At 47.7% G+C, this 13,975-nt stretch overlaps 1 protein-coding gene across 1 annotated transcript in view; it reads left to right on the top strand.

Annotated features, from left to right (window-relative positions):
- Positions 1–13,975, top strand: part of Pi3K59F (phosphatidylinositol 3-kinase 59F) — a 45,366-nt gene that overhangs the window by 14,197 nt on the left and 17,194 nt on the right. Inside the window, exons 7-9 of the mRNA XM_050189048.3 lie at positions 11,010–11,114; positions 11,739–11,831; positions 12,993–13,342. Of these exons, the coding sequence (XP_050045005.1) occupies positions 11,010–11,114; positions 11,739–11,831; positions 12,993–13,342 (548 nt within the window). The remainder of the gene's footprint in view (positions 1–11,009; positions 11,115–11,738; positions 11,832–12,992; positions 13,343–13,975) is intronic.

Genomic DNA, 13,975 nt, shown 5'->3' with positions numbered 1-13,975 from the left:
CGGCCTGGGGCACTGGAAGCATCCGAAGGTCCCGGCAAAGCATGAGAAGACTGGTAACAGAACAACTTGTTTATTCTAACATAGCAAAAGAGCGGCCGGTCAGTTCGACCGAAGTGGAGAGACGGGAGAGCACGTAACTCAGCAGTACAAATCGGAGCCTCCCTCTTGGCGTCCGGGGGCAGCTGCTCTTATACTCCCGGCGTCGCGGTCCAAAAGGGAAGGAGGGAAGGTCACGGGATGAAGGTCACGGGACGGCGCAGCAGGAGCCCACGACGGCGCGAACTGTCGGGCCGAGAGACCTGCTGAACCGAGTGTAGTGACGCATCGCCAACCCTCACCCACACGACGGCGCGAACAGTTGAGCCGAGAGACCTCCAGGCTCCTCATTCGGGGAACTCCGCTCCCCGGCTGCCGCGCTTTGACAAGCGAGGGCACACACACACACACGCACACACGAAGACACGTGGCACTGAAACACGCCTGGGCACGCTTGGCGGGTAGGCGTTGCGGCGGCGTCGGACGGGCCAAAATGTCCGCCGCTTTGAACAAAGCCCCGGCGTCCGTTGCATCCGCGCCGGCATTACCGCGCGTTGTAGGCGAAACGTAACAGACCGCCCCGCCGGGGGAAGGAGATCCCGATGGTCAGGGGACTGCATCCGCTGTCCGGAGGGATGTCGCTCGATGATGCTCATAACCGAAGTTGGGCGTCCTTGGGCGTTTCTTGAGCGCAGCGCACAGAGAAGGCCTCGTTCTCACGTTCAGGTGCACACAGGACACTGCAAAGTGACTTCGGGAGAGTTGACATTTTTGTTCTCGTTTCCGGCAAGCGTTAGAACCACGCCAAAAGTCAACCGCTCAGTTAGCAAGCACGGCACAACCCTCACTAAGCCCTGCCAGGCTCTTTCCCCTTTTATACTGCTGCCTAGTTCCTTACAGTAGTTTAGCAGCACTCAGAACGCGTCCACAAATCGGAAAAATTGCACTAAAAAGCACATCATCACTTTGAAACACTACACAAAAGCAATAAGTTAAAAAAAATCCTGCCTCAGGAAGAAAAACATCAGTAACAAGCAATTTTGAGGCTGATTCCCACGTTAGGGGCTTCGACTTAAGCCATCGGCGTTACCGTTGAGACTCCCCTTTTTGTAACGCACCTCAAAGGAATATTGTTGCAAAGCGAGGCTCCAGCGCAGGAGGCGGCCATTTTTGGGAGAGATGGTCTGCAGCCATTGGAGAGGGCAGTGATCCGTTTCAATGATAAACCTCGAGCCAGCTAGGTAACATGACAATTTCTGAACGGCCCACACGATACACGCACACTCTTTCTCGGTGGCGCTATACGCCTGCTCACGACTCGTCAGCTTACGACTAGCATACAGGACGGGGTGTTCTACTTCTCCATTTTCCCGTTGGCACAGTACAACGCCCATGCCTCGCTCACTAGCATCACACTGAACAACGAACCCTTTTGTGTAGTCGGGCGATCGTAGCACACGCTGGCTTGTTAGGGCGCTCTTTAGGGCGCTAAAAGCTCTTTCCTTCGTCTCATCCCAGACGACTGTTTGCGGCTCTGTCTTTCTTAGAGCATCCGTCAAGGGAGCTGCGATATCAGAGTACCTGGGGATGTACCTCTGATAGTAGCCGGCGACACCTAAGAACGACCGAATATCGGTCTTCGTGCGCGGTTGCGGGAAGTCTCGCACGGCGGCCACCTTTATTTCAGAGGGGCGGCGTCGACCCCGACCAATCACGTGTCCGAGGTAGACAACCTCGGCCTGTGCTAACTGGCACTTGGGAGCCTTGACTGTCAAGCCCGCATCGCGCAGGCGGGTTAGCACTGCCCGCAAGTGCGCCATATGTTCCGGCCAGGATGCGGAGAATATCGCTACGTCGTCTAGATACGGTAAAGCGAATTCTTGCTGTCCCCGCAACACTTTATCCATGAGGCTTGAAAAGCAGTATGGCGCGTTCTTCAAACCAAAACTCAAAACTTTAGGACGGAATGTCCCCATGGGTGAAATGAACGCCGCATACCTACTAGCCTCTTCTGTAAATGGAACCTGCCAATAACCCCTGACAAGATCTAGGGTGGAAATAAACTGAGCACTACTCACTCTCTCAAGGCGCTCCTCGATGTTAGGGATCGGATAAATTTGATCCTTAGTGATGGAATTAAGCCTGCGGTAGTCGACGCAAGGACGAGGTTCCTTGCCCGGTACCTCAACTAAAATCAAAGGGGAGGTATAATCACTCTCACCCGCTTCAATAACACCGAGCTGTAGCATTTTCTTTACCTCAGCCTCCATAATATCGTTCTGGCGGGGTGACACCCGGTACGCCTTGGATCGTACTGGCTCTGGGGAGGTAAGTTCTATGTCATGAGTAAGGACAGAAGTCCTACCAGGCCTCTCAGAGAACAGACCTTGAAACTCTTGTAAGAGCTGGTGTAGTTCGGTTTTCTGCTCAGGCGACAGCGATGCTTTACTTATTAAGTCACTAATGACTTGATCGGTGTCTTTCCTGTTCGTCACTGAGCCTAGTCCCGGAAGCTCGACCGGAAGCTCTTCTAACTTTCCCGCATCGGGATTTTCCTCTCCAGTATCTGGTGCCTTTAACGCTACAGGCTCAATTTTATCCCGTTCGGGCGTGCTCTGAATACTAGCTTGCTGCGCCTCTGACCCTTTTTCATCGTTTAACAACGTCGACCCCGCAACTACCGCCTTTGCAGCGAGCTCCCGAACCTTCGATCTGGTTAAGGCCTGAACGCTAGCCTCACCAAACAAAAGCCCCTTCTCGCGCAGGAGGTGATCGGACCTGTTCGAAAATAGGTACGGGTACTGGGGGGGCAGCATAGATGACACTGCGGCCTCCGTCTCAAGTGCTCCGAAAGGTCCTTCAATAAGCACTTTTGCTACCGGCAGACACACGCTATGAGCTTCCACTGCTTGCTTGATCCATGCGCACTCGCCCGTGAACATATCGGGTTCTACGTAAGAGGGGTGAACTACATCCATTGTAGCTGCGGTATCGCGAAGCACTCGGCACTCTTTCCCGTTCACGAGGAGGTCTCGCATGTAAGGCTCGAGAAGCTTCATGTTCTCGTCAGTGCTGCCTAATGAAAAAAACACGACTTTTGGTTTTGTTTCTGGGCACTGCGCCGAAAAGTGACCCGGCTTCTGGCACGTATAACAAACGCGCGCTTGCCTCGTCTCGAACCGCTTTCTGCGTTCGGCTTCGGCTGCCGCCGTCTCCTCACGTTCGGTCGGACACTGCGCCGAAAAGTGACCCGGCTTCTGGCACGTATAACACACGCGCGCTCGCCTCGTCTCGAACCGCTTTCTCATGGGCATGAACTTCGGCCTCTCCAACTTGGAGCCAAATTCACCCTTTTGACCGTCCTTAGCTCCGCGAGCCCGACGCGTCACAAACTCCTCGGCTAGCTCAGCGGCTCTAGCCACCGTACTAACGTCTGGCCTATCCAAGACCCAGTACCGCACGTTCTCAGGTAATCGACTATAAAACTGTTCTAGCCCGAAACACTGCAGAACTTTCTCGTGGTCACCAAACGCTTTCTCTTCTTTGAGCCACTCCTGCATGTTTGACATAAGCCTGTACGCAAACTCTGTATATGACTCACTTTTGCCTTTCTCATTTTCCCGAAACTTCCGACGGAACGCCTCCGCTGACAGCCGGTACTTTTTTAGCAGACTCGATTTCACTTTGTCGAAATCCTCTGCCTCCTCTCTCTCCAAGCGAGCGACTACGTCGGCCGCCTCGCCGGGTAGCAAAGTGAGCAAGCGCTGTGGCCACGTTTCCCGAGAGAACCCCTGCTTCTCGCACGTTCGCTCAAAGTTAACCAGGAACAAACCAATGTCCTCTCCAAGCTTAAACGGCCGCATCAGGTCAGTCATTTTGAACAATACTCGTTCTCCTGCACCGTGTGCCTGACTTCCATTACGAGCGCGTTCCATCTCTAACTCGAGACGCTTCATTTCCAAAGCGTGTTGACGGTGGCGCTCTTCTTTTTCTTTCTCTTTTTGTTCTTTAAGTTCACGCTCCTGTCTCTCTTTCTGTTCTTTAAGTTCAAGCTCCCTCTCCTCAATGGTCTCAAGGCATTCCGACAGCTCGTCATCCTCAGCTTCTAACTCAAGAATAGCCCTTAACAGTTCTGGTTTTCTGAGTTTGTCTGAGACATCCAGACCCAACTCTCTCGCAAGCTCCAGCAATTTTGGTTTGCGCAACGACTTCAAATCCATGGCTGCTCTGAATGCTGCTTTCTCTACTGCCTACTATTGTCTTGCCGCAAACTAACCCGGCAGCAACGACAACCACAATTACCAGCTCTGTTTCTGACACTAACAAAAGCCTGGCAAAACTCAGAAAAAGAAAGTCCCGCACTCACCAAACCTCGCAGCCAAGAATTCCGCGCAGTCGTTCCGCTGCAGGCAACCAGTCATCACACAGGGCTCGCTGCACTGCTCCCGGATGGTCGTTGTGCTGCTCAGCATACAGTCAACCGCATCTCTTCGCTGCTGGCCTCCGTTGTCGCGATCCCACCGCTGCCACCAGATGTTGTAATCGTACCGCTGGCACGAGTTGTTGGGGACTCGGTGATGACGCCCGTTATTGCCAATGGGTCGCAAGCCCCAAGGGTAGCGTTGGCCTGGCGGCCTGGGGCACTGGAAGCATCCGAAGGTCCCGGCAAAGCATGAGAAGACTGGTAACAGAACAACTTGTTTATTCTAACATAGCAAAAGAGCGGCCGGTCAGTTCGACCGAAGTGGAGAGACGGGAGAGCACGTAACTCAGCAGTACAAATCGGAGCCTCCCTCTTGGCGTCCGGGGGCAGCTGCTCTTATACTCCCGGCGTCGCGGTCCAAAAGGGAAGGAGGGAAGGTCACGGGATGAAGGTCACGGGACGGCGCAGCAGGAGCCCACGACGGCGCGAACTGTCGGGCCGAGAGACCTGCTGAACCGAGTGTAGTGACGCATCGCCAACCCTCACCCACACGACGGCGCGAACAGTTGAGCCGAGAGACCTCCAGGCTCCTCATTCGGGGAACTCCGCTCCCCGGCTGCCGCGCTTTGACAAGCGAGGGCACACACACACACACGCACACACGAAGACACGTGGCACTGAAACACGCCTGGGCACGCTTGGCGGGTAGGCGTTGCGGCGGCGTCGGACGGGCCAAAATGTCCGCCGCTTTGAACAAAGCCCCGGCGTCCGTTGCATCCGCGCCGGCATTACCGCTCGTTGTAGGCGAAACGTAACAAGTTGCTTTGGAGTATGATTTGTTCTGTCAAGTAAATGGAAGATGCAGGTTACTGAGTAGAACTCAGAGTAAAGCAGAGTGATGCAATTTCAGTTTCTACAGTGAACTCTCACTTGAGTGCACTTCAAGGGACCCCCCAAAATATAGCTCACTTAACTGAAAGTTCACTAAACTGAATATTCACTAAAACATGGAACTACAGAGGGCACAGCAGACAGTGAGTCAAAAGTGTAAAGTGGAATTTGTAGAGTTATGTACATCAATATGTACGAAGTGTGTAACAGTTATGTTGCTGCCTATCTAATTCTGAAAAATAAATAAATATATATATACAATTTTCATTTGCACTGGTACTCCTATAGTGCAAGAAGTAATAAAGCTGTCCAGAGAGTCTATCTTTTTGTGCATTTTCTCTGGCACAGCTTGTTGCGAGACACATGGATACGCCGTTCACCTTTCGTGAGTTGAATTTGACGCTTAGCAAATTAAGAAGACGCTGTGCTGTGGGTCCCGATTCGATCAGCAATCAGATGCTGACAAATCTGCCATATGAACGAAAACGAGCCCTTCTGGACATATTTAATCACGTCTGGAGCACAGGAGAGATCCCAGAAGCGTGGAAGACAGCATGGGTGGTGCCAGTGCTCAAGTCCGGAAAGGATCCTGCAAACCTCACCTCATATCGGCCAGTATCGCTAACATCATGCGTATCAAAGTTGATGGAAAGACTAATATGTACGAGGTTAACATGGTATCTTGAGCAAGGAAATAGACTGCCATCATGTATGACCGGATTTCATCCACGGTTGAGTGCCCAGGACAGTGTCTTGTACCTACTAAGCCATATCGAGCACCATCGCGTAGACGGCCTTTCCACACTCGCCATCCTTATGGACGTTGCCAAGGCATACGACTGTGTGCTTCATACAGGCATCATCAACGGACTCCGAGCCATGGGCGTCTCGGGAAATGCTCTTCGATTCGTCTATGAATTTCTCAGTGATCGATGTGTCCAAGTTAAGCTCGGAAGTATGATGAGTGACAAGCGACGAATTTCCCTTGGCGTCCCACAAGGAGGTGTCCTATCTCCCTTGCTTTTTAACGTTGCCATGGCCAGCCTTCCAGATGCCCTGAAAGTAGGTCGGACGGCAGTTAAAATGTCCATCTACGCAGATGACATCTGCATTTGGATCTCGGGGTACCAACACAAACGTTTGGCCCGGATAGCCCAGGCCGCAATCTCCACTATCGATCGCCACTTATCGACGCTTGGCCTATCTTTATCAGCAGAAAAATCTGCCTTCATGCTTTTCCCGGGAGTGAGACGCAAGTCAACACGTCTGACGCTGAATATCAGAGGGCACTCAATTCTTCGTGCAACTCATGTTCGATTCCTGGGCGTCACCATCAACAACAAGCTACTATGGCGTGGTGCGGTCGAAAGTGTTGTGGCTGCATCAGTGCAAAGAGTCAACGCACTTCGTCGATTGGCAGGTGTACATTGGGGAAACAATCCTATATCCATGCTTAAACTGAACGCTGCACTGATAACAAGCCGCATTCTCTATCAGCTCCCTCTGATATCACCGTCATCGAGTCAGTTCGAGCGCTTGGAGGCAGTGCACAGAAAGGGTCTTCGCTTGGCGATGGGAGTTCCAACGGCGGCTTCAAACAAGAAAGTCACTAATGAGGCAGAGTCTCTTCCACTCTGCCTCTTGGCATCTCAGGCCTTGCTGACGCAGCTATTAAGGCTGCGAGTCACGCGCAGGCACGGCGCTTCTCCGGCGGCTAAGAGCAAGAACTCGCTCACATTTCCATGTGGCGCTGAACACCTTCCGATATTTAGGATTGGAATGGCCTAAACGAAGTTGCCTTGACCCGCCATGGTCTTTTTCAGACGTTACCTGCAGCCTCAATGTACCCCACCTACCGACAAAACGCACCATTTCAACTGCCGAAGCAAAGTTTATTGTGCTGGACCACTTAGCACTGTGTTTCAAAGCCATCTACAAGTGTACACAGACGGTTCGGTGCGCGCACAAACAGATGGCTGTGCAGCGGCATTCTGCATACCATCCGTTGATGTGTCATGGTCTGGCGGACTGGATCGCGTAGTTTCCTCTACAACAGTAGAAAGCGCTGCAATCACCGCGGCTTTGCGGAAACTACGGGCCTTTTCTGCACGAGATGTCGGGGTGCTGACGGATTCCAAGTCAGCATTACAGAGATTACATCGGGGCCTACCTCTAGAGAAATTTACAAGGCAGTCTCTGGCACTGATTGACGACCTAACGAGCAAAGGATTTAAGATAAGGTTTCAGTGGATTCCATCACACGTAGGAATTGATGGAAACGAGGAAGCTGACGCCCTTGCACGCCTAGCGCTGACATGTGTCCCAAAAGTGAAAGCTCCAAAAGCTTTTCAAAACCCTAAGGGTGCAATCCGCCTTCACTTTAGAGAGATGCACAAGAATCCACACGGATCCTGTGTTTTTCATGGATTTACATGCGGACAAGCGACGCTTTTATACCGCATCAGGACCAACTCCGCGTACACCCCAGCTTGGTTATTCAAGACTGGGCTTCGCGCTTCCCCACTCTGTCTTTTCTGTCGTGACATTGGCGACATCGAACATTTCATTTGGCTATACCCGCAGTTTGACACAGAAAGAAAAGCGATGGTCGACAACCTACAAAAGAGCGGTCTTACGCTCAGGAGCTTTGAAGACGTTGTTTTCCCCGGAGGGCCCGCGGCATTCAGGAAGAGAGTGCAACGACTGCTGATAGCCCTCCTGCGAGACATGGGGCTCATCGACACCTGGTGACACACCTCTGATCTCAACTCGAAGGAGGATCAGGCGGAACAATTGCCGGCTATGTATGCCAGGCTAACCCCGCCTGCTTCAACATCACCACCACCGCCACCGCCACCACCGCCACACAAAGTCTTGCAACTTCCCAAGGCATCCTACAGCCTTGTCTAGAATTACAGGATTTAAATCTGCCTCTGACATTGCATCTTCCTTGTCGCACTCCAGATCTGATAGTTCAGCACAGGTAACGAGCTCACCGTCACACTGCACATAGTCGCTGCTGGAGGGGTGATTTGGGGGCGGTAGGCATCTGCAATGCCAACACTGCAGAGCGCAATGTCTCATTGAACTGATTTAAAAAATGTGCCTGGGTCCACTGGTCAAGTTTGTTCAACTGAAATATTTGCTAGTCAGAAATTTGTTCAACTGAAAGATTTTTGCATAGAATGCATAGTAAAACCTCCGGGGATTTTCTAAAAGTTTGTTATTCTGAAATACTTGTTAAACTGATTATCGTACAACTGAGAGTTTACTGTTAGTAGGAGCCATGCATACAGTCCAGATAATGAGCTGGCGTGTCTTGTGTACCACCCAGCAAATTGTGTATGGAGCATGTAGCACTGCACATCAAAGGGACCATGAGCGTGCCTTGACCATGTGCAGCCAACAAGCAAGTGTCCAAGCCAGAAACAGGCATTCGAAGTCAACAGAATCTCTCTTTGGGCCTTTTCATACATCCTTTCCTCACTGCTTTTCTTCACCTTCATGCTTGGTGCTTAGCCTCATCTGTGTGCACACATAACTGCTTTGAGCCTTTGTAGATATGCAACAGAGCTGCTTCAGAGGATCAGTGGCTATGGCATTCTGCTTATGGGTGTGTAAATATTTGAAACTCCCCTATAACAAATCAAATACTGGCTTATTTGATTTGGTCTTTGAATCATATTGCCACGATCTGTAAATATGAATATTTTGCTAATAATTTCAGAAGGCTTCAAATTGTCAACTTTGGCATAAATGTCATCCCATCGGCCATAATGGACATACAACTCATGAAATTACGTAGTGGAGTACGCTTTACGTCACTCTGTGAGCCACCCTTCTAAGGCTAAACCACTAATGTTTGTACCCACCACTGACTCCTGAGTATGTGAATAAACTGCTTGCTTGCTCGTAATGTACAATTTGTGCTTTTAATAAGCAACATATCATAATGTGCTTTGTAGTGACAGAAACTTTCTAATGGTGTGAATGTACCATGTTGTGAAGATCGCTTTGTATTTATGGTTAGAACAGCTGTTATTCAAAAGCTATTAAAAAAATTTTCAATTCGGTCTTGAAAATTACTGTTCACACACCCCTATTCATTTGCTAAAGGTCAAGTCACAGGTTCCATTTTTGACTGTGGCACTGGCATTTATGCAAGGGGAGGATGCAAGAATACTCACATACTTAAGCTTTCAGGTAAAAGTTTGATAAATGCAAACTGCCAAAGTAATGTGGATGGAGCCCAATGCACCGCTTTGGAACATAAAAACTTGCCAGCTTGTATTTAGGTGAAGCAGTGCATTGAAGTCCTATGTGATGGCAGCACTCATGCTTTCTTGTTTATGCTATCTGTTGACTTAATGCCGACAAGCATGGTGGCTCAGCATGATAGCTTGCAAGGTTTCTTGCGTCAGTGGCCATCTGCCATGAAGCAGACGTGGTGGGAAGATGGTGACAGTAGTGGGAACCAGGAACAAGGGCGCTGGTTCTGCTAGCCCATGCAAAGCATAGGTGGGGAAATTACAGCCTGTTTGAGCCCTTCACTTTGCAAAGAGCTAGTACAGAAAAAAATAAAGAAATGAGTGCTCTTCTGCATTAGATTTTGGAAGCCACAAATGCTCTCATAAGAAGCTTTCATTTTTATAGTAATTTTAACCATTCAATGTAAATCCAATCATTTAGAATGACTCGGTTCTTTTTTATTACCAAATTTGAACGCTGGGCTTTTTAATAAATACAAGTGCGTATGGGGGAAAAACTGCGAGTAGGTATTTTGAAGCCATGATGTGGTAGCGAAAACTTTACTTGATCAAGAGGCTTTCGAATGAACAATTGTACTAGTTTGAAGGCCACATACCTGTTAGGCAGTGAGATCATGAAAAGAATTCATATATTCAGTTGTGTGCAATGTGATAAGTCTGTTGTATGCGATGTGATAAGAAAGTTATATCAGCTGGCACCACATGACAAGTGTATGTGGTTAACATGACTATTCTTTGTGCCTTTACTGACATCACGCTATGCATGTTATCTTCTGGTGTCACTGTAAACATGGGATTGCGGGCATATTTTGGTTGTAAGTGACCAGACGCCGTTTTCTGACTTCAACTAGCTGCCATGGTATGCACAGATGTGTTGCAGCACTCTTTGTAGCCCGTTTCTGTTCGAGTTTGATGCTGTTGTTTGTGAGTGCTCATCTGACATTTATGTACAACTCTCAGTACTTCAAACTATTATACACTGACTCTGATACCTGCATGTAGTACTGTGTTAATTTTCTGTTAGCAATGGGCAGGCAATGCAGTGCTTCTAGCTTGTGTGTTTGAGGTATGTATGTCCACTCAGTTGTTCACATCATGCTGTGGACCATTTGCACATCCTTGTTTCAAATCTTCTTACTCCTATGCAAAAACTTTTGCCGATGCACTGGTTCTCATGCGATACTGTTCGGTCTTAGAGTAGTTTTCACTGCTCAGCCTTTATGATTAGCATATGCCCTGTTTTTAGGTACAAAGCAATGAGCTGCTTATTATGAGTTCTTCACACACTCTTGTCTTTGCAGCCTTGTTTCACTTTGCCTGCTTTTCATACACGATGTGCTGTGCAGCTTTTCTCCTAATGGAAAACTGTCCATGTACGCAATGTCTGACAGGAGAACCTGGTGGAAAGCAAGCATCACAAATTGTCGCGCAGCCTTCGTTCAGGCCTAACCGACAAGGACCTCAAGCCCAACGCTGCCACACGAGATCAGCTAAATGTGAGTGGAGAGCAATTTCATGGTGAAATGCTTACACCAGCATTCAAAAGAAAAAGGCCTACAGTTATGTCCAACCTGTCTCTGCCCTACAAAGAATTGGGATAAATTAGTTTAAAGGAGCAACTATAAATGCACTATGTTTTCAACATACCTTGAAGCCACTTAACTTAAGAAGGCTTTTAAGTAATTACTAATTTAGTTAATTATATTATTATAATGTTGGGCAAGTGTACAGCTACCACTCTAAAAGAAAAAAATCAATTAGTGTGCATAATGTTAGCCTATAATTGCAAGTATGTGTGCATAACAAAGAAGAATGTACAACTCAGTAGCATAATTATCCATAAGTTAGCAATTCAGTTTTGATAAATTTTCGGGTTGAACATGTTTAATATTATTAAACTAAATAATCTCTAGCGGTTGCTTTTTGTTCAGTGGTATTTTTTTATTTTTTATGCCTCGTGCCTTTTTATGTTGTAATTTTAATTTGTTCTGTTTTATAGCATCTCGTGCAATTGGGATGGCAGTGTGTTATAGTACTTGAGTTATAGAGCATGGTTTAGTTTCAGAAAGTTCTGTTGATTGCATTAAAAACTGGGACATGTTTATTTCTTTGTTGCACAGGTGATAGTGAACTACCCATCAACCAAGACCCTGACTTCGGAGGAGCAGGACTTGGTGTGGAAGTTTCGCTTCTATTTACAAAGCCAGAAAAAGGTAACTGTCGCTACAACTACTAGCTTATGCATGTGATATGTAATGGATACAGTCCGGACATTAGTTGAATCTCGATAATTTCAAATTCAAGGGGCTGGAAATTTGTTCAAATTATATGGAGCTCAATATAATGAAAGCTCACCTAATGAGTACTTATGTGCGGAGCTGCATGACAAAGTGCACAAGCACTGAAATTAACACATGCATGATGAGTTGCAGGTCGTCGCCGACCGATTTTTTGGTTACAACCAGGCCAGAAATGTCTGAGTATTCTATTATTTTGTGTATAACCTGCACCAAAAATGCAAAAAAATTTAACAGTATAGTCAAGATGCAGATTATATGCGAATTTCACTTTCAAGTGTGACTTCACGGCAGCACACGCCATGCTGCCATGAAGTTCACGGCAGTTGTGGCAAATTGGCGCAACCCCGAACTCCACTTGCCGAATTCGAATTACCGGGTGTTTTTGTACATTAAAATACACGTGATCATGATGAGACCACTGCGTCAGTTCGAATTAACCTGAAGTTTGAATTACCAAGGTTCTACTGTAATATATCAGTTTCGGTGTTTAATAAGCAGACTACTGGGCTCTTGTAAATCTCTTGTGGCACAAGATTGTGGCATCATATATAAAAAAAAAAGTGAGAAAGCACACAACAGAGCATGCCCATATGTGTCAAACTATGCCTAACTCACAGGCATATGCTGATCAAAAGTAAGCAAGTTTTAACTGTTAAGTGGCGCTTCACGGCAATATACATTGCTGTGAAGGTGCACCTAAAGGTATAGTTCACACATCATTACGCATTGTGTTGCCGTGAAGGCTTACTATTCAACTTAGAGCAGCAATGAAAGCAATCATGACTGCTTTCACTGCTATGTCAAAGAGTGTCTTATAGATGCAGTGATAGGATGAAATAATAGTTTATCTTCGAAAACAGCCATCACAAGAGATATAATGCTCTTCTTTGATGCTCTATTTGTATACCTTGGTGTTTTTATTTATATTACTTTACTTTTAGGTGCCTTTGAGGTCATTTAGTTGATGTTCTTGTACTATTTTATTTAAATGAAAACAAAAGAGACATCTGTCTCCACTTGATGCTGTCCACATCATCATCTACACGAGTTTTTCTTTTCCTGGTACCTTTGCAGGCTCTTGCGAAGTTTGTAAAGTGCGTCAACTGGCAGTCTGGCCCTGAGGCACGGCAGGCTGTGGAGCTCGTGCGGACATGGCAGCCCATGGATGTGGATGATGCGCTAGAGCTGCTCGGGCCTCAGTTTGCCCACCCTGCTGTACGCCGCTATGCTGTGGCTCGGCTACGGCAGGCGCACTCCGATGACTTGCTGCTGTACCTGCTGCAGCTTGTGCAGGCCTTGAAGTATGAGCGCACGACCACCAACAGTGACCCTCATCTAATGCGGGTTTCTACAGCTGGCACTAGCACTTTGCCAGCAGTTATTGAGCCTGAGCCAGGGCCTGTGCCGGGCGAGCGAGGAGACAGGTCAGTTTGTGTTCTGCGCCATTTGCTGCATTGACAGCAGTACTGTAACCTTGGAAGGGATGCTAAATAGAAAGATAAGTTTAGCTATGTTAGTAAATTACCATTCTACAATATGGAAAAAAAAAGCCACTCTTACTGTCAGAGGAGGTCTGATAAGCCAAAATAAAATGTAAAAATGAAAGACTGATGGCGATGCTGCCATCAAATTCTTGTGCCAGTTTGCTGTGACATGGATTCTCATGGTGTCTGCTTCGACCTAGGTAGTAATTTTTCATCAGTAATTATGGACTACAATCTGTGTGCCAATGAGTGAACCTAGCAAGTTACTAGGACATTTATTCCATCACACCATCCTAAATAGACAAAATAAATTGAAATTTGTGACAGGCCAATGACGTACTGGCGCTGGCAATTTGGCGCCAAATTTTAAGAATGGGAAGTGTGGCCTCCATTTTCTCTTCTAGTGGTTGGCCCCTTACCATGAAATTAAGGAAATAGCATTCTGAAAGAACGCTTTATCAGTGCAAATTGATATTGTTAATTAAGGGAAAATGAGGCATCCACCCAATCGTAGCAATTGCTACAAAGGAAACGCGTATGGGTTCCTCGAAAGAAAAGCCTCGCTGTTGAATA

Source organism: Dermacentor andersoni, chromosome 2 (genome assembly GCF_023375885.2).
Source record: "Dermacentor andersoni chromosome 2, qqDerAnde1_hic_scaffold, whole genome shotgun sequence".
Taxonomy (NCBI): domain Eukaryota; kingdom Metazoa; phylum Arthropoda; class Arachnida; order Ixodida; family Ixodidae; genus Dermacentor; species Dermacentor andersoni.
The sequence above is the reverse complement of the archived record's forward strand: the minus strand, read 5'-3'. Positions and strand labels throughout refer to the sequence as shown.